The following is a 12440-nucleotide window of genomic DNA, read 5'->3' as shown; positions in this document are numbered from 1 at the left end:
TACAGTACAGTCCTAATTTAAAGGATAATGTTTGTACAAGAAAGTAAATGAAGTCGTGGGAAACAATTACAAGATAAATGGGAGAAATCTGGTAAAAGAGGGAAGAAGGAGAAGGGATAATATTGTCCCTAGTATTTCTACAAGTATCACGAGTAGCATAAATAGACCTCAACATCCACCCTTAAGCTGGATTCCATAAGTACCCATTTTGTTAATAATTGTTATAGTACTAATATCATGGTTGCCCAAACACATTGAAGATTATTCTGTCCAGGGCATTTGTCTTAATTGATATGTTTTTATTTATGTGCATGTTTTATAGATTATAGTACTATTTTGTATGTCATAGTGATGCTGCTACTGAAGGAATTTCTGTTCTAAGAAATGTTTCTTATTGTTCATATTAAATTCTAGTACTTATAGTAGATTTTATTTTGTGTCTTACTTTTTGGTCTCGGTATCCAGCAAATAACACAGTACCTGCACACGTTATGGTCGGCTCCACTTCGTATTACGGTTGCAATGGTTCTCCTTTACCAGCAGTTAGGAATTTCTTCACTTTTTGGTGCGGTGCTGCTAGTTCTTTTATTTCCTATACAGGTATGTATTTAACAAATTTTTATCCTGTTCCTCTTACAAATGTGTGTTTGGTTAGCATAGCTAGTTGCTGCATCACGAATTATGGGTTGACCTAGTGGTAAAAGGAGGGATATAGTCTCAATAACTAAGAGGCCATGGGTTCATTCCATGGCGGTCACCTACTTATGAATTAATTTCCTATGAATTTCCTTAACACCCAAATGTTGTAGGGTTAGATGGGTTGTCCCATGAGATTAGTTGAGGTGTGCCTGAGCTGATTCGAACATTCACGGATATCCATACATTTCCACTTGTTGATCTTTCTTCATATTTTGAGCCCATAATTGAAGGTGTGTGTTAGATATTATATTACACTTGTTGACCTTTATGTAAGATGATACATCAATAGGCTCAATAAACATGGTGGTTTTTGGACGATTAACTTAGAAGTTGACTAATATTAAATCGATAAATACTGCACCCATCTTTGTGCAGCGATCCTAGTGCCCAATGACAAATTACCACATGACAATTTTTTTCTCTAAGAAAAAATATCTTTGTACTATATTTTTTCCCTTTGTAATTGGAAGGAAGGCATGGATATGGGTGGAGCTTGGGACTGCACCATGTATTATTTTATTAAATTAATTTGAAATTTTGAGTCAACCGGTGATTTAATACATCTATCACCGAAATAGTAGATGGAATGAACCCACAACAATCTGTTCTAAACTCTGATCAACACTTTTGTGGTGAGCTCCTTGGAAGTTACACCATGTATTTCCATTTAGTTGAAGGTGTTAAAGTTGAGGTGTTAATATTCTAGAGGTGAAGAGGGATAGTTTGTATCTCTAAATTTTTAATCAATCTTCATAACTTGCACATGCATTTTGTGTACTTCCGATCTGTACAACTGATTCATGTAATGGTATTGACATATAAAAATAACATTTATACATGATGTGAAACCCATTAGTTTTTATTATATTCAAATCTCCCAAGATGTTTGTATTTTAGAAATATGTAACATTAATGCTATTATGTTTTGGGATTACAGACACTTGTAATCAGCAGATTGCAGAAACAGTCCAAAGAGGGCTTGCAACGCACGGACAAGAGAGTTGGTCTCATGAATGAGATTTTAGCTGCGATGGATACAGTGAAGTATGCAGTCTAAGAATAAAATATTTCAACTTTTTATTACCTAAAACTTATCTAATAATTTTGATGGCTGTTGGAAATTGGATTAGATGTTATGCATGGGAGAATAGCTTTCATTCAAAAGTACAAAGTATTCGGAATGATGAGCTGTCATGGTTCCGTAAGGCAGCACTTCTTGGGGCGGTACGTTATATATTTATATATTCAAGGTTAATCTTCTCTAAACAATGTTATACCTAAAATTGCTGCCTAACCTTTTAATTCAATCTTCTAGAGTTTCACTAGGATTAACAGAATTTTTAAGGTTCAAGCTGTTCTGTAGTTCATAACTAATATGCATTCAGTATCTTCTATGGGTTTCATGAATGATGACATTCCTTTCTCTCTCATGAGTTTGTCAGTGAAAAGAAATTTAGACAACTGGAAGTAAAATCTTTGCTTAGCAGTAGTTACCTACAAAAGACAAAAAAGAGGATTGGAAAATACCCTTTCACCAACCATGAAAAAACCATCTAGCAAATGTTTAGACCCTTGGCTTGGAAATCACCTAGCTTTTTGTGAGATTATTATAGGCACATAAACCTTGTTTACATGGTATCATAGCACTAGGTCTACGTAGGGGTAACCAGGGTTTTCTGAACTTTAGGTATAAGGTTTGGAAACCTATTCGTTTTTTAGTGATGTAGCCTAACTGACTAGATAGAGTTTTCTCATGAATGAGATTTTAACCTCTTGTTTTCGTGAACCTTAGGATTGTGATATATTTTAACAATATTACTTGTTTTTGCAGTTAAATAGTTTCATACTGAATAGCATTCCCGTTTTGGTGACTGTGACTGCTTTTGGATTATTCACGGCTTTTGGGGGCGACTTGACCCCAGCTAGGGCATTTACATCACTTTCGTTATTTGCAGTGCTACGATTTCCTCTGATTATACTTCCTAACATAATAACCCAGGTTTTGTTATGTGCCTTTCTGAAATTTAAATTTTAAACATTTTCTGCCTTGGAAATGAGCCTCATGTTTACTTTGTGCTATACTATGATGGCTGTGGTTGTTAACACTTTGAGTTTCTTGTTTGGGCTTCTCGCTTTTACTTTCTATTTTGTGGTAGTAATGTAAAATGACTTGATCATTTTGTTTGCACCTGTCTAGAAGGATCTAACTTCATGTTACTTGCATAGAACTTGTATTAATCCTTGAAGTCTTTATCCTATCATAAAAAACTAATACTTGGGGTAAAAATTTTCATCCCTGTGCCACGGGTAATTAAGCATCCAGCAACAATTTGCTGCCGTAATTGACATAATTGTTTGCTGATGCTTATTAATAGTTCTATGCTGAATTTTAATTATCTGAAGTCGGTTCATCTTAGTTGAACATAATTATCGACTGTCTTCTACAGAACTGGAAGCCTTTGGATCTCGTTTAATAGTGCTGATATCTGTTTCCGAAGCCGCTAAACATTCCTCTATCTGGTTTTGTGTCATCTTGCTCCACCTCCCCAGAGTGCGACTAGCTCTGATACCAATGCTAAGCTCCAAAATACCTGCAAGTAAATACAACCAGCACACATGCAGACACAATAATACTGGGAGGAAATATTATGTATTGAATCAATCAATACTGCCAAAACAGTTCATCAAATGGTTCCCAGCCAAATAAGAGGGCTATCCTCTCCCAATGAACAAAAGTTCACACAAAATACATAACCAAGAAGATGAACAGCCCTAGCACAACATACCTATATATATATTCCCTCTCCTCTACTGCCACGCAATTTTAGGACCACTTACCATTCTAACTGTTGGTGATATATAATTAAATTTGCCTTCAACCACTAGCTTAAGCTTTTGGGTGAGTTGGTGGTTTAATATGGTATCAGAGCAGGTGGTTCAGGGAGGTCCTGTGTTCAAGCCCCTGCGTTAATGTTTTCTCCCCAATTAAAATTGATTTCCACTTGTTGGGCCTTTCAAATATTTCAAGTCCACAAGTGAGGGAGAATGTTGGTGATATATAATTAGATTTTCCTTCAACCACTAGCTTAAGCTTTTGGGTGAATTGGTGGTTTAATACTAACTACCATACTGTCCATGCAGAATTTCCCGTTTTACCCCTCCACTTGTATACTTGGCTAATGGGTGACCTAGCAGTACCCCCATGGAGAAGAGACACCTTGTTCTCAAGGTGGAAATCTGGGTACTGATTTTTGAATACAGCATAGGACTACCAAGTGGCTTCATGAGTTGGTCGATCCTTCCATTTCACCAAACACTCCCAATCACCAAGCACTCCCAATCACGTTCAGCCTCATTCCAAATGATCAGAAACTGACCTGGTTATTCCAGATGGTGTGAATGAGAGAGCTGCAGTTTTCTAAAAGATGTGGATTGTCACTCGAAATTGGCGGTCTGTTAATGTTCGGCTGTCGGGGTACTTCTCTTGGATCTTAATATAGCATGCTCGTGAAAGTTCTAACCTTAGAAGGCCAGTCCAGTCATTATTGAAACAGGTTTCTTTCTGAATAAAGTGCTTTAGCGAGATCCTTGGAGAGCTGGATTTTCTTTTGAGATTATTGATCCGGTTTTTTGGGGATGAACTGAGGCATTTTTTACTGACTGATTGTGGTTTCTGAAGCTCTGAGTCCGGATTAATGGGAGAAACGTTCTTTTTTACCATACCAGGGGGAGGAGATTCATTAGTACGAGAATGTGAGCCACACTATAGTTAATGAGGTTTAGTGTTTTTGTGGCTGTCTTTCAGCCCTCCGAAATAGTTCCCAATTACTTCAAATGTTTTCTGCACCAATAGTCGAGTGGTAAGTTCCAAATTTGCAACCAACAACCGTATCCTTTTAACACTTTAGGTCTGCTATGCTTGAATTTATCCCATTTTTTGAACTTAAGTTGGAATGATCCCATTGCCTGCCATTTTCCGGATTCTGATATGAAATCTTCAATTGCCCCTTGATCAATACTGATGAGGGCATTTTCATCAAACAGGGGATTAATAATGACGTGTTCCACAAATAAATTTCAGCAATTTCAGAATCTTCCTCCAGTCGTCAAAAGTAAAAAGCCTCAAGGCAATCCATAACTGATCAAAGTGCGCATTGGAACTTTGGGTTTTTTATCACCCATTGACTCTGTTTTACTACCTTTGAAATAGAGGAGTCTTCAATCTTGGAGTCAGAGTGACTAAACGCAAGAGTAGCTCTCTGTTTTCCTTTCTTTTTTTCCGATTCTGTGCCATCTCCTACTAATACAATATCTGCATAGCTTAGACTCTTGCACTTTGAGGAGAGATTAGCCGAATGCCTTGTATTCTCAAACCATCTTGATTAGTCTACCTTAGTCAGGAAGTTCTTCAACATTTTATGGAAATCTAACCAACCCTGCTTGTCCACCACTCAACACACTCGGATGTTGGAATGACCACCTGACAAAGGCCAAAGATCACAGCCTAGCATCCATCCACCTTTGAGTCTGATTTTCGACACTTTCAACCTTCCTCTATCCAATGCTTCCAAATTTTGAAAGAAATCGTATTTTGGGCCTCTCATGAGGGCCGATATGGAATTTGTGAGCCACTTCAGCGACATCTCTGAAGTTGACAGACTTCTTTGTGCTTCCACATTTTGTACTTGGAACCTTCTATTTTCAAACCAGATACAATAGTGTGCTTGGAGGACATGACAACTTATTACTTCCCTTGCTTCAAAGTTTCTGACTCAAAGTTGAAGAAATGCTAGGGAGGCAGACAAGTAGGCAATGTTCACCGATAAAAACCATCAGAGACTGTTGTAGAGGAGAGTGGAGGGGGAAGATGGGGGAGGAGGGAGGACAGAGGACAGAGGACAGAGGGGAGAGAACTTACCTTGCTAAAAAGATAATTAGAGTTTATGTGTTCTCTAGCGTTGGTTTCTTTTTTGAAGCTTGTTTGTTAGGTGTTAAGTGTTTGCTTTTGATGTCTTCTTTCCTTTTTATCTCGATTGAATTGTCTTCTTTTGTTTTCTCAGTTTTTCTTCTCTTTAAGATTAATGTATCTTTTAGCATTTGTCTCTTTTCATGTTCAATGAAAAGTTTTGTTTTGTTTTCTTAAAATAATTATTAATCCCAATTATAATTTTCTTCTTGTATTTAATATTAATACAATTCATAACTTTGGTTTGTATCCTCAATCTTGCCATGCCACCTCATGAAATTACTCCTATATGCACAGCTTTGCACATACCTTGTATTGTTGTTTGGTCAGTTTGTAGCCTTTAACCCAATAATGTTGTATATAATTTTTACTTTTACTCTTAGGTAGTAGTTTTGCATGCTACCTTCAGTTATCTGGATTTGTTTTATCTTGTTAATATTAGTAACATTTGAAAAGGTAGTGTTGGGGGGTGCATGGTCATGTTTGGTTTATTGTTTTCTTCACTTGTACTTTTTGGGTATTAGGTTCTTTTCTTTCGGAATTCACATGTGACCTTATCTGTGTTTTCAGTCCTTTTGGCTATTAGGTTCCTTTCTTTTAGGTAATTGCAAGGTTAAGCAAATGCTATTACAGTTATGATGATATGGTTTTATTTGTACCTTGTTGGTTAAAGTGCCGTTTATTGTCAGGTAGTAAATGCTAAAGTATCACTAAATCGTTTAGAGGAGCTACTTCTAGCGGAAGAGAAAGTCTTGGTCCCAAACCCACCATTAAATCTGAAACTTCCAGCCATCTCAATCAAGAACGGATACTATTCTTGGGATTTAAAGGTGCATTCAGTCTTTACTTTAGATTTTTGGCTGTTTTTGGATTTAATAATCAGTCTTTACTTAGTCTGAATTTGGATTTAATACTCAGTCCTTACTTAAAACTGAATATGGATGTACGAAAATAGTTTGAATGAATTAAATCCGAATTCAGTTTAAAGTAACTTATTAAACAAACTGTTATTAACATTTGTTGATTATTTCCCTTTTTGTATTATATTTTACTACATTGGTTATATTATATTTGCCAAATTTAATTTTTCCTTCTAGGTAATGGGTTGTTCTTCTTTTTAAGAAAACCCTTCTCTCCTTGTGAAATATAGAGAAAATTACATTCTCTGGTATGGTATCAAAGCGGGTGTTTTAAATCCTAAAAAAACCCTAACATTTTGTAAACCAAAAAATCCTAAAACTTTTATAGTCCTCCGTTTTACTCCGACTGATCGCCGCTGCCAACCACAACTTGCTAGACGCTGACGATAGCCGCGTTTTCTTGCAATTTTTGGCTGTAAGTTAGTGTTTTTTTTTGTCTTTGTTGTAATTTCCCGTGGTCCTCACCAGTTGTGCCTTTCTAAGTTGTCCGCTGCCGATTCCTCCACTGTCCGCCGTCGCCACCGAGTTTGGTTAGTGTTTTAAATCCATTCTCTCCATTTTTGACCTTTGTTGTTGCTTCAGCCATGTTGGATTCTAAGTTACTTATGGCTAAAGTCGACAATCGTGTCCATTCCAATAGCCCCACTATCCAAATCACCATGATCCGACTTAATGGAGACAACTTTCTTTGTTGATCACAAAGTGTTATTTTTTTAAAAGGAGGCGACCTCTTTATTAATATAATAATAATGAGACAAAAGCTCATAGTACAAGATAAGCACGTAACCATGGATTAGGAGATGCACCTAGCATCTCAACTAGGTTGACACCCCATAACGCCCTCATCATGTTCAAACAAGCTATAAACCAAAACAAAGGAGTAATGTCCAAAGACAAAACAAAACCAAAAGAAGTACAAAGAAATACAAGTACAAATAAAAAGACTACAAGACTATATCAGACTAAACATCCATCAACTTGCAGTGAGACAAACTCGAGATCCTTGGAGAAGGAACACCACGAGGAGGCTAAAAGTTGATGACTCCACCGAGGTCTTATGCTGAGGAGCTTACTCAGAAAAAATCTCTAGGATCTTGTCAAACACAATTATGAGAACCATGCAAACAAGTTGAGAATAAGCAGTTAAAACCACTTTCTGTGAAGAGTCACTAGCGGAAGAGCAAAAGTGCAGATTGAAGGAGACAAATAGTGTCTAAAAGCCATTTTCCAAATTAGATTAACCATTCGACATAGACTTCTGTAATCCCATAGAATTTTTCCAGCTTTAATTTAGAGGAATGAATTAACTCAAAAAAATTTCATCAAAAGCCAACTTTGTTTGATTATAACCCTTTCTTACTGTTGATTTTATGGAATTAATCTATATTTCATTCATTATTTAGTGGAGATACAAGCCTATATATAACCATAGAGAAATACACTTAAGGAAATAATATCAAATAATATCTCCAGAATAATATCTCCTAAGAATAATCTAATTATATTAATACCCTCCCTCAAACTCAAGGTTGAAATCACAAACTTGAGTTTGCTAAGAACTAAGAAAAGAAACAATATACTTAGAGTAGAATAAAAAACCCGAAGAACAAACACACAAAGAACTTTTAGGTTACAAACCCACGAAAAACTTCTGGGATAGAAACATAGATCCTCGTATAGAGATCTATAACAGAACCTAGGAAGAACGAAACAAGAACTTCGGGGGGAAAAATGAAAGAGCAAAACTGAAGCAAAGTAGAATCAAAGCTGGACGAAAACAGGGTCGGAATTGGACAAAAGTGTTTTGTCGGATCAGAATGGAACCGAACGAACTAAACTAGAGCAAGTCAGAATCAGACTAAACGGGAAATCTGGGGCGAACAGAACGGAAACTGAACTGAATGGAGCAGAGAGGCTTAGCAGATCTGAACAAAAACAGAAACGAGGCGTCGTTGGATCTGGGCTTCGATCTAAACTTTGAAGGCAGACATGAAGGATGGGTCTGAACGAAATTAGACAGATCTGGAACAGATTGGAGGCAGACGCGAGGATCTGAGGACATGGGGTTTCATGGTTTTGTTGGGACAGCGTAAGGAGATGGAGCAACGGCAACGAAACGCAGCGGCGAGCGGAGCTTCTTGGACGACGGACAAAACCAAAACTCTTCGGCTGGGCGTTCGGCTTCAACTGACAGAGGTTCAATCGGCTGCTTGGCTAACGGAAAAACAAGAGGTCGGACGAAGAACTATGAAGGAGATGGCCGCCGCAGACGCTAGTGAAAAACGAATGGGGTTTCTGGGGTTTGGATGGTGGCAGATTTGAACAGCAATGAGTGGCAAAGGGAAGGTGCAACGACAACGGCGGGTTTGCAGATCTAAGGGGCGGCTTCAGCTAATGGGAGATGATTCTGCCTCCGTTGATGAATGATCAACGGAGGCAGAGATCAAATGGGATGTGGAGGCTAGAATTCAGTAAGACGAAAACCCTAGAGCTCTGATACCATGTTGATTTTATGGAATTAATCTATATTTCATTCATTATTTAGTAGAGATACAAGCCTATATATAACCATAGAGAAATACACTTAAGGAAATAATATCAAATAATATCTCCAGAATAATATCTTCTAAGAATAATCTAATTATATTAATACTTACAAGTGTGACTAAAGCCCCATAAGAATATGAAACTCACTCACTTCTTCAATCTTCATGTTTTCTTGAAACTGAAAAACCCAACTAATTACTTTCTGCTATACATCTAATCAACTTCTTCTTTCACATGGCATACTGTCTGCTTGAAATCGGCTTCCACACTAAATTACCTCCAAAAGATCAAGGCTCCAGACTGTGTATTTGTGGACAAAGGAAAATTTGCTAATTACCGGAGGGAAAATTGGTTATTACCGGAGGGAAAATTGCCCCTAAACCAAACGACTCTCTGTTTGCTGTATGAGATGTTGAAACTCCATGGTTATGACTTGACTTGTAAACTCCATGGTTGAAGACACCAACTTGTGACACAGATCACTGATATTTAAGTTGAATCTCAAATCAAGAGACATACTCCAAGGATTTGGCAAGACTTGGATCTCTTTGATTTGTACGAGTGGAAGTCTACAGACTACAGATAATAAAAAACATTACAGGAAAACTATAGAAGTTCCTTGCCAGCCTCAATGTTGAATTTTATGAGGTTGGAGGTCGAATACCTGGGAAAACCATTATTCCATCTATTAGTGACTTTTTTCTTCTTCTGAAGTTCGTAGATAAGAAAGCCACAAGAATGTTATGATTGAAGAAAAGCGTATTGATTCTAAAAAGTTCTGCATTGGTGACCGACAAGTAGTCAAGAAAGCCTTTGATCTCTTCAAAAAGACACATGAAAAGCCTCGACTTTGGAATAAGTTAGGAGGTGCACCCGGGCATCTCAACTAGGTTGACAGCTCCTTAGCACCCTCATCACTTCCAACAAAATAAAGTACTAATAAAATAAATAATTACAGTCCAATTGGGGGCTAAACACAGCCAATACAGACCAATAAGAAATATGGAAACATATCTAACAAGACTAGGAATAAAAAACAGTCAACAAGGAGTTGGAAATAGAAGAATCATTAGAGGTTGTTGCCCAAAGTTGGATTATCGATCAAGTAGGAAGGATGAATGCCTGCTAATTTAGAAAGATTGCTTGCATTGAGAAGTCTTTGAACTGTTTACTTAGAAAGCACCATGAGGAGGTTCATATCTGCATGATCAGATTTCTTGTAATGGTTGCTGTAGAAATCAAGGATTAGTTGCTCAATTTTTGGGAATGAGGTGGTGGGGATTCCTTGATCATTAACGAGCTCGGGAATCAGATTTCATTTTTCAACTCTATTGTAGTAAGAAGCCACAAATTTTTCCGGATTTCAATTCTGGCTTCCGAACAGTTTGTGAGATTGAGAGTATCTAGTGCAATGCTCTCCAAACCCCAAAATGTGCTCCAATGGCTTCTAAAATGTTTGTTGTCCATAAATCTAGTAGAAAATTTTTAATGGAAAACCACCCTCCAAAGCCTTTGATGAGATACAACTGGACACAGACCCCAAATATTAGAATGAACTAACCCAAATGGAGCAATTGCTCGTTTATCGACTCGAGGACTCGAACTAAGACAATGAAATTTAGTAAATTGACACGAATCACAATTTAAAGAGAACAAAGACCCAAATTTTGGATAAAGTTTCTTCAACACGAACAAAGATGGATGACCTAAACGACAATGGACTTCAAAGGGAGAGGGAATGACAGGACACGCCACAACTTGCGATACTTGATGATCAAAGAGAAAAAGGCCTCCCGACTCATATCCTCTACCAATAATCGTCTTCGTCACACGATCCTAAAACAAGCAATAACCAGAAAATAACAAGACAACAAAATTTAGTTCATGAGTAAGTTGACTACTAGAAATTAAATTAAAGGATAAGTTAGGCAAATGTAACACAAAAGACAGAGAAAAGGATGGGGTAAGGTGAATTGTGCCAGAGCCAAGAACAGAAGATGTGGAGCCATCTGCCAATGTAACAGGTGGAAAAGGGGCAGTAGACAATGGTCTAGAAAATAAGCAAGAATTACCTGTCATATGAGCTGTGGCACCAGAGTCTATGACTAGATGATGTAAGAAGACACTTTGTATTACCTGGGGCAACGGTGGATGCAACTGGAGCAGAGGAAGATGACGCTTGTAATGAATCTTGGTAATTCTAAAACTTAGCAAATTCATTTGCAGAAATAGTAATTGACGCCTCTGGTATATCACATGTGGAGGCTATCTGAGCATGTTGAGATCGTTAACTATTTTTATATAATAATTTCCGACAATCATGTTTCATATGGCCTGGCTTACGACAGTAGTTACAAACAATCTCTCAAAATCTAGTTTTCAATGATCATTACTATTTCTTTGAACATTGCTATTCATCGCTCGAGGTGCTCGAGGGTTATTGTTCTTGCTAAAGAGAGCACTACTGGGTTGAAGAATAGACACACCAGTCGGAGAGCTTTCAATGCGAAGAACACGAGTGAAAGCATCATCTAATGATGGAATCTTAGAGTCAGAGAGAATCTGTGTCTTTGTCATTTCCAAATTCAGGTAAGAGTCCATTAAAAAAGATCATAACAGCCATCTTCTCTCGTTGAGCTTGTTGAACTTTAACATCAGGACTAAAAGGTAACAACAAGCCAAGCTCGACAGTTATCTGCTTAAGCCGCATAAAGTAGCTGGTGACAGACTCAGTTTTTTGTTCGCATGAAAAAATTGTATACAAACTTCAAACATTCTATGCACTTGCTCTTTACTTGAATATAGAAAATCTAAAAATTTCAGAAGTTCAACAGATTCACGGTGATCGATCAATCCAATTATCTCACTCTCAATTGAGTTTTTGATCTGAAGATATAAACGGGCATCATTACAAAGCCAATCCTTCTGCTTTGCATCTTCTGGGGGATCTTCGGTCATATGATCATCCATATCAGTACTTCTCAAATAAAAGAAAATTGTCTGACGCCAATCGTAATAATTAGATCCATTTTAACTTATGTGCTGTGATCTTAGAGGCGAAGGGAATAACGTTGGAGACTACCAAATTTTTTATGTCGGCCCACACAAACAAAGAGAAAATCAATCCATACAGCTGCAAAATTGGAAGAAGACCCTAAAACAATGGCGTAACCTTTAGTTTTCGTCAAACCTAAATACTATTTGATAGACCCAACGACACAGACTGATCGGAAACAATGGTTCGAGACAAGTCCAGAAGACGGAGAACAAATCAGAGTCCTCATGCTCCAGCGAGTGGATGAAGTACA

At 37.5% G+C, this 12440-nt stretch overlaps 1 protein-coding gene across 2 annotated transcripts in view; it reads left to right on the top strand.

Annotated features, from left to right (window-relative positions):
- The window catches only part of LOC101220197 (ABC transporter C family member 2), a 43725-nt gene that overhangs the window by 19626 nt on the left and 11659 nt on the right, over positions 1 to 12440 (top strand). For both annotated transcript variants that reach the window (XM_011658224.2, XM_031887838.1), the window contains exons 13-17: positions 466 to 600; positions 1637 to 1743; positions 1830 to 1923; positions 2531 to 2698; positions 6355 to 6495. In XM_011658224.2, coding sequence (XP_011656526.1) covers positions 466 to 600; positions 1637 to 1743; positions 1830 to 1923; positions 2531 to 2698; positions 6355 to 6495 — 645 coding nt within the window. The remainder of the gene's footprint in view (positions 1 to 465; positions 601 to 1636; positions 1744 to 1829; positions 1924 to 2530; positions 2699 to 6354; positions 6496 to 12440) is intronic.

Source organism: Cucumis sativus, chromosome 6 (genome assembly GCF_000004075.3).
Source record: "Cucumis sativus cultivar 9930 chromosome 6, Cucumber_9930_V3, whole genome shotgun sequence".
In the NCBI taxonomy this organism is placed as follows: Eukaryota; Viridiplantae; Streptophyta; class Magnoliopsida; order Cucurbitales; family Cucurbitaceae; genus Cucumis; species Cucumis sativus.
Note: the sequence above shows the minus strand (reverse complement) of the source record. Positions and strands in the feature narration are given on the sequence as shown.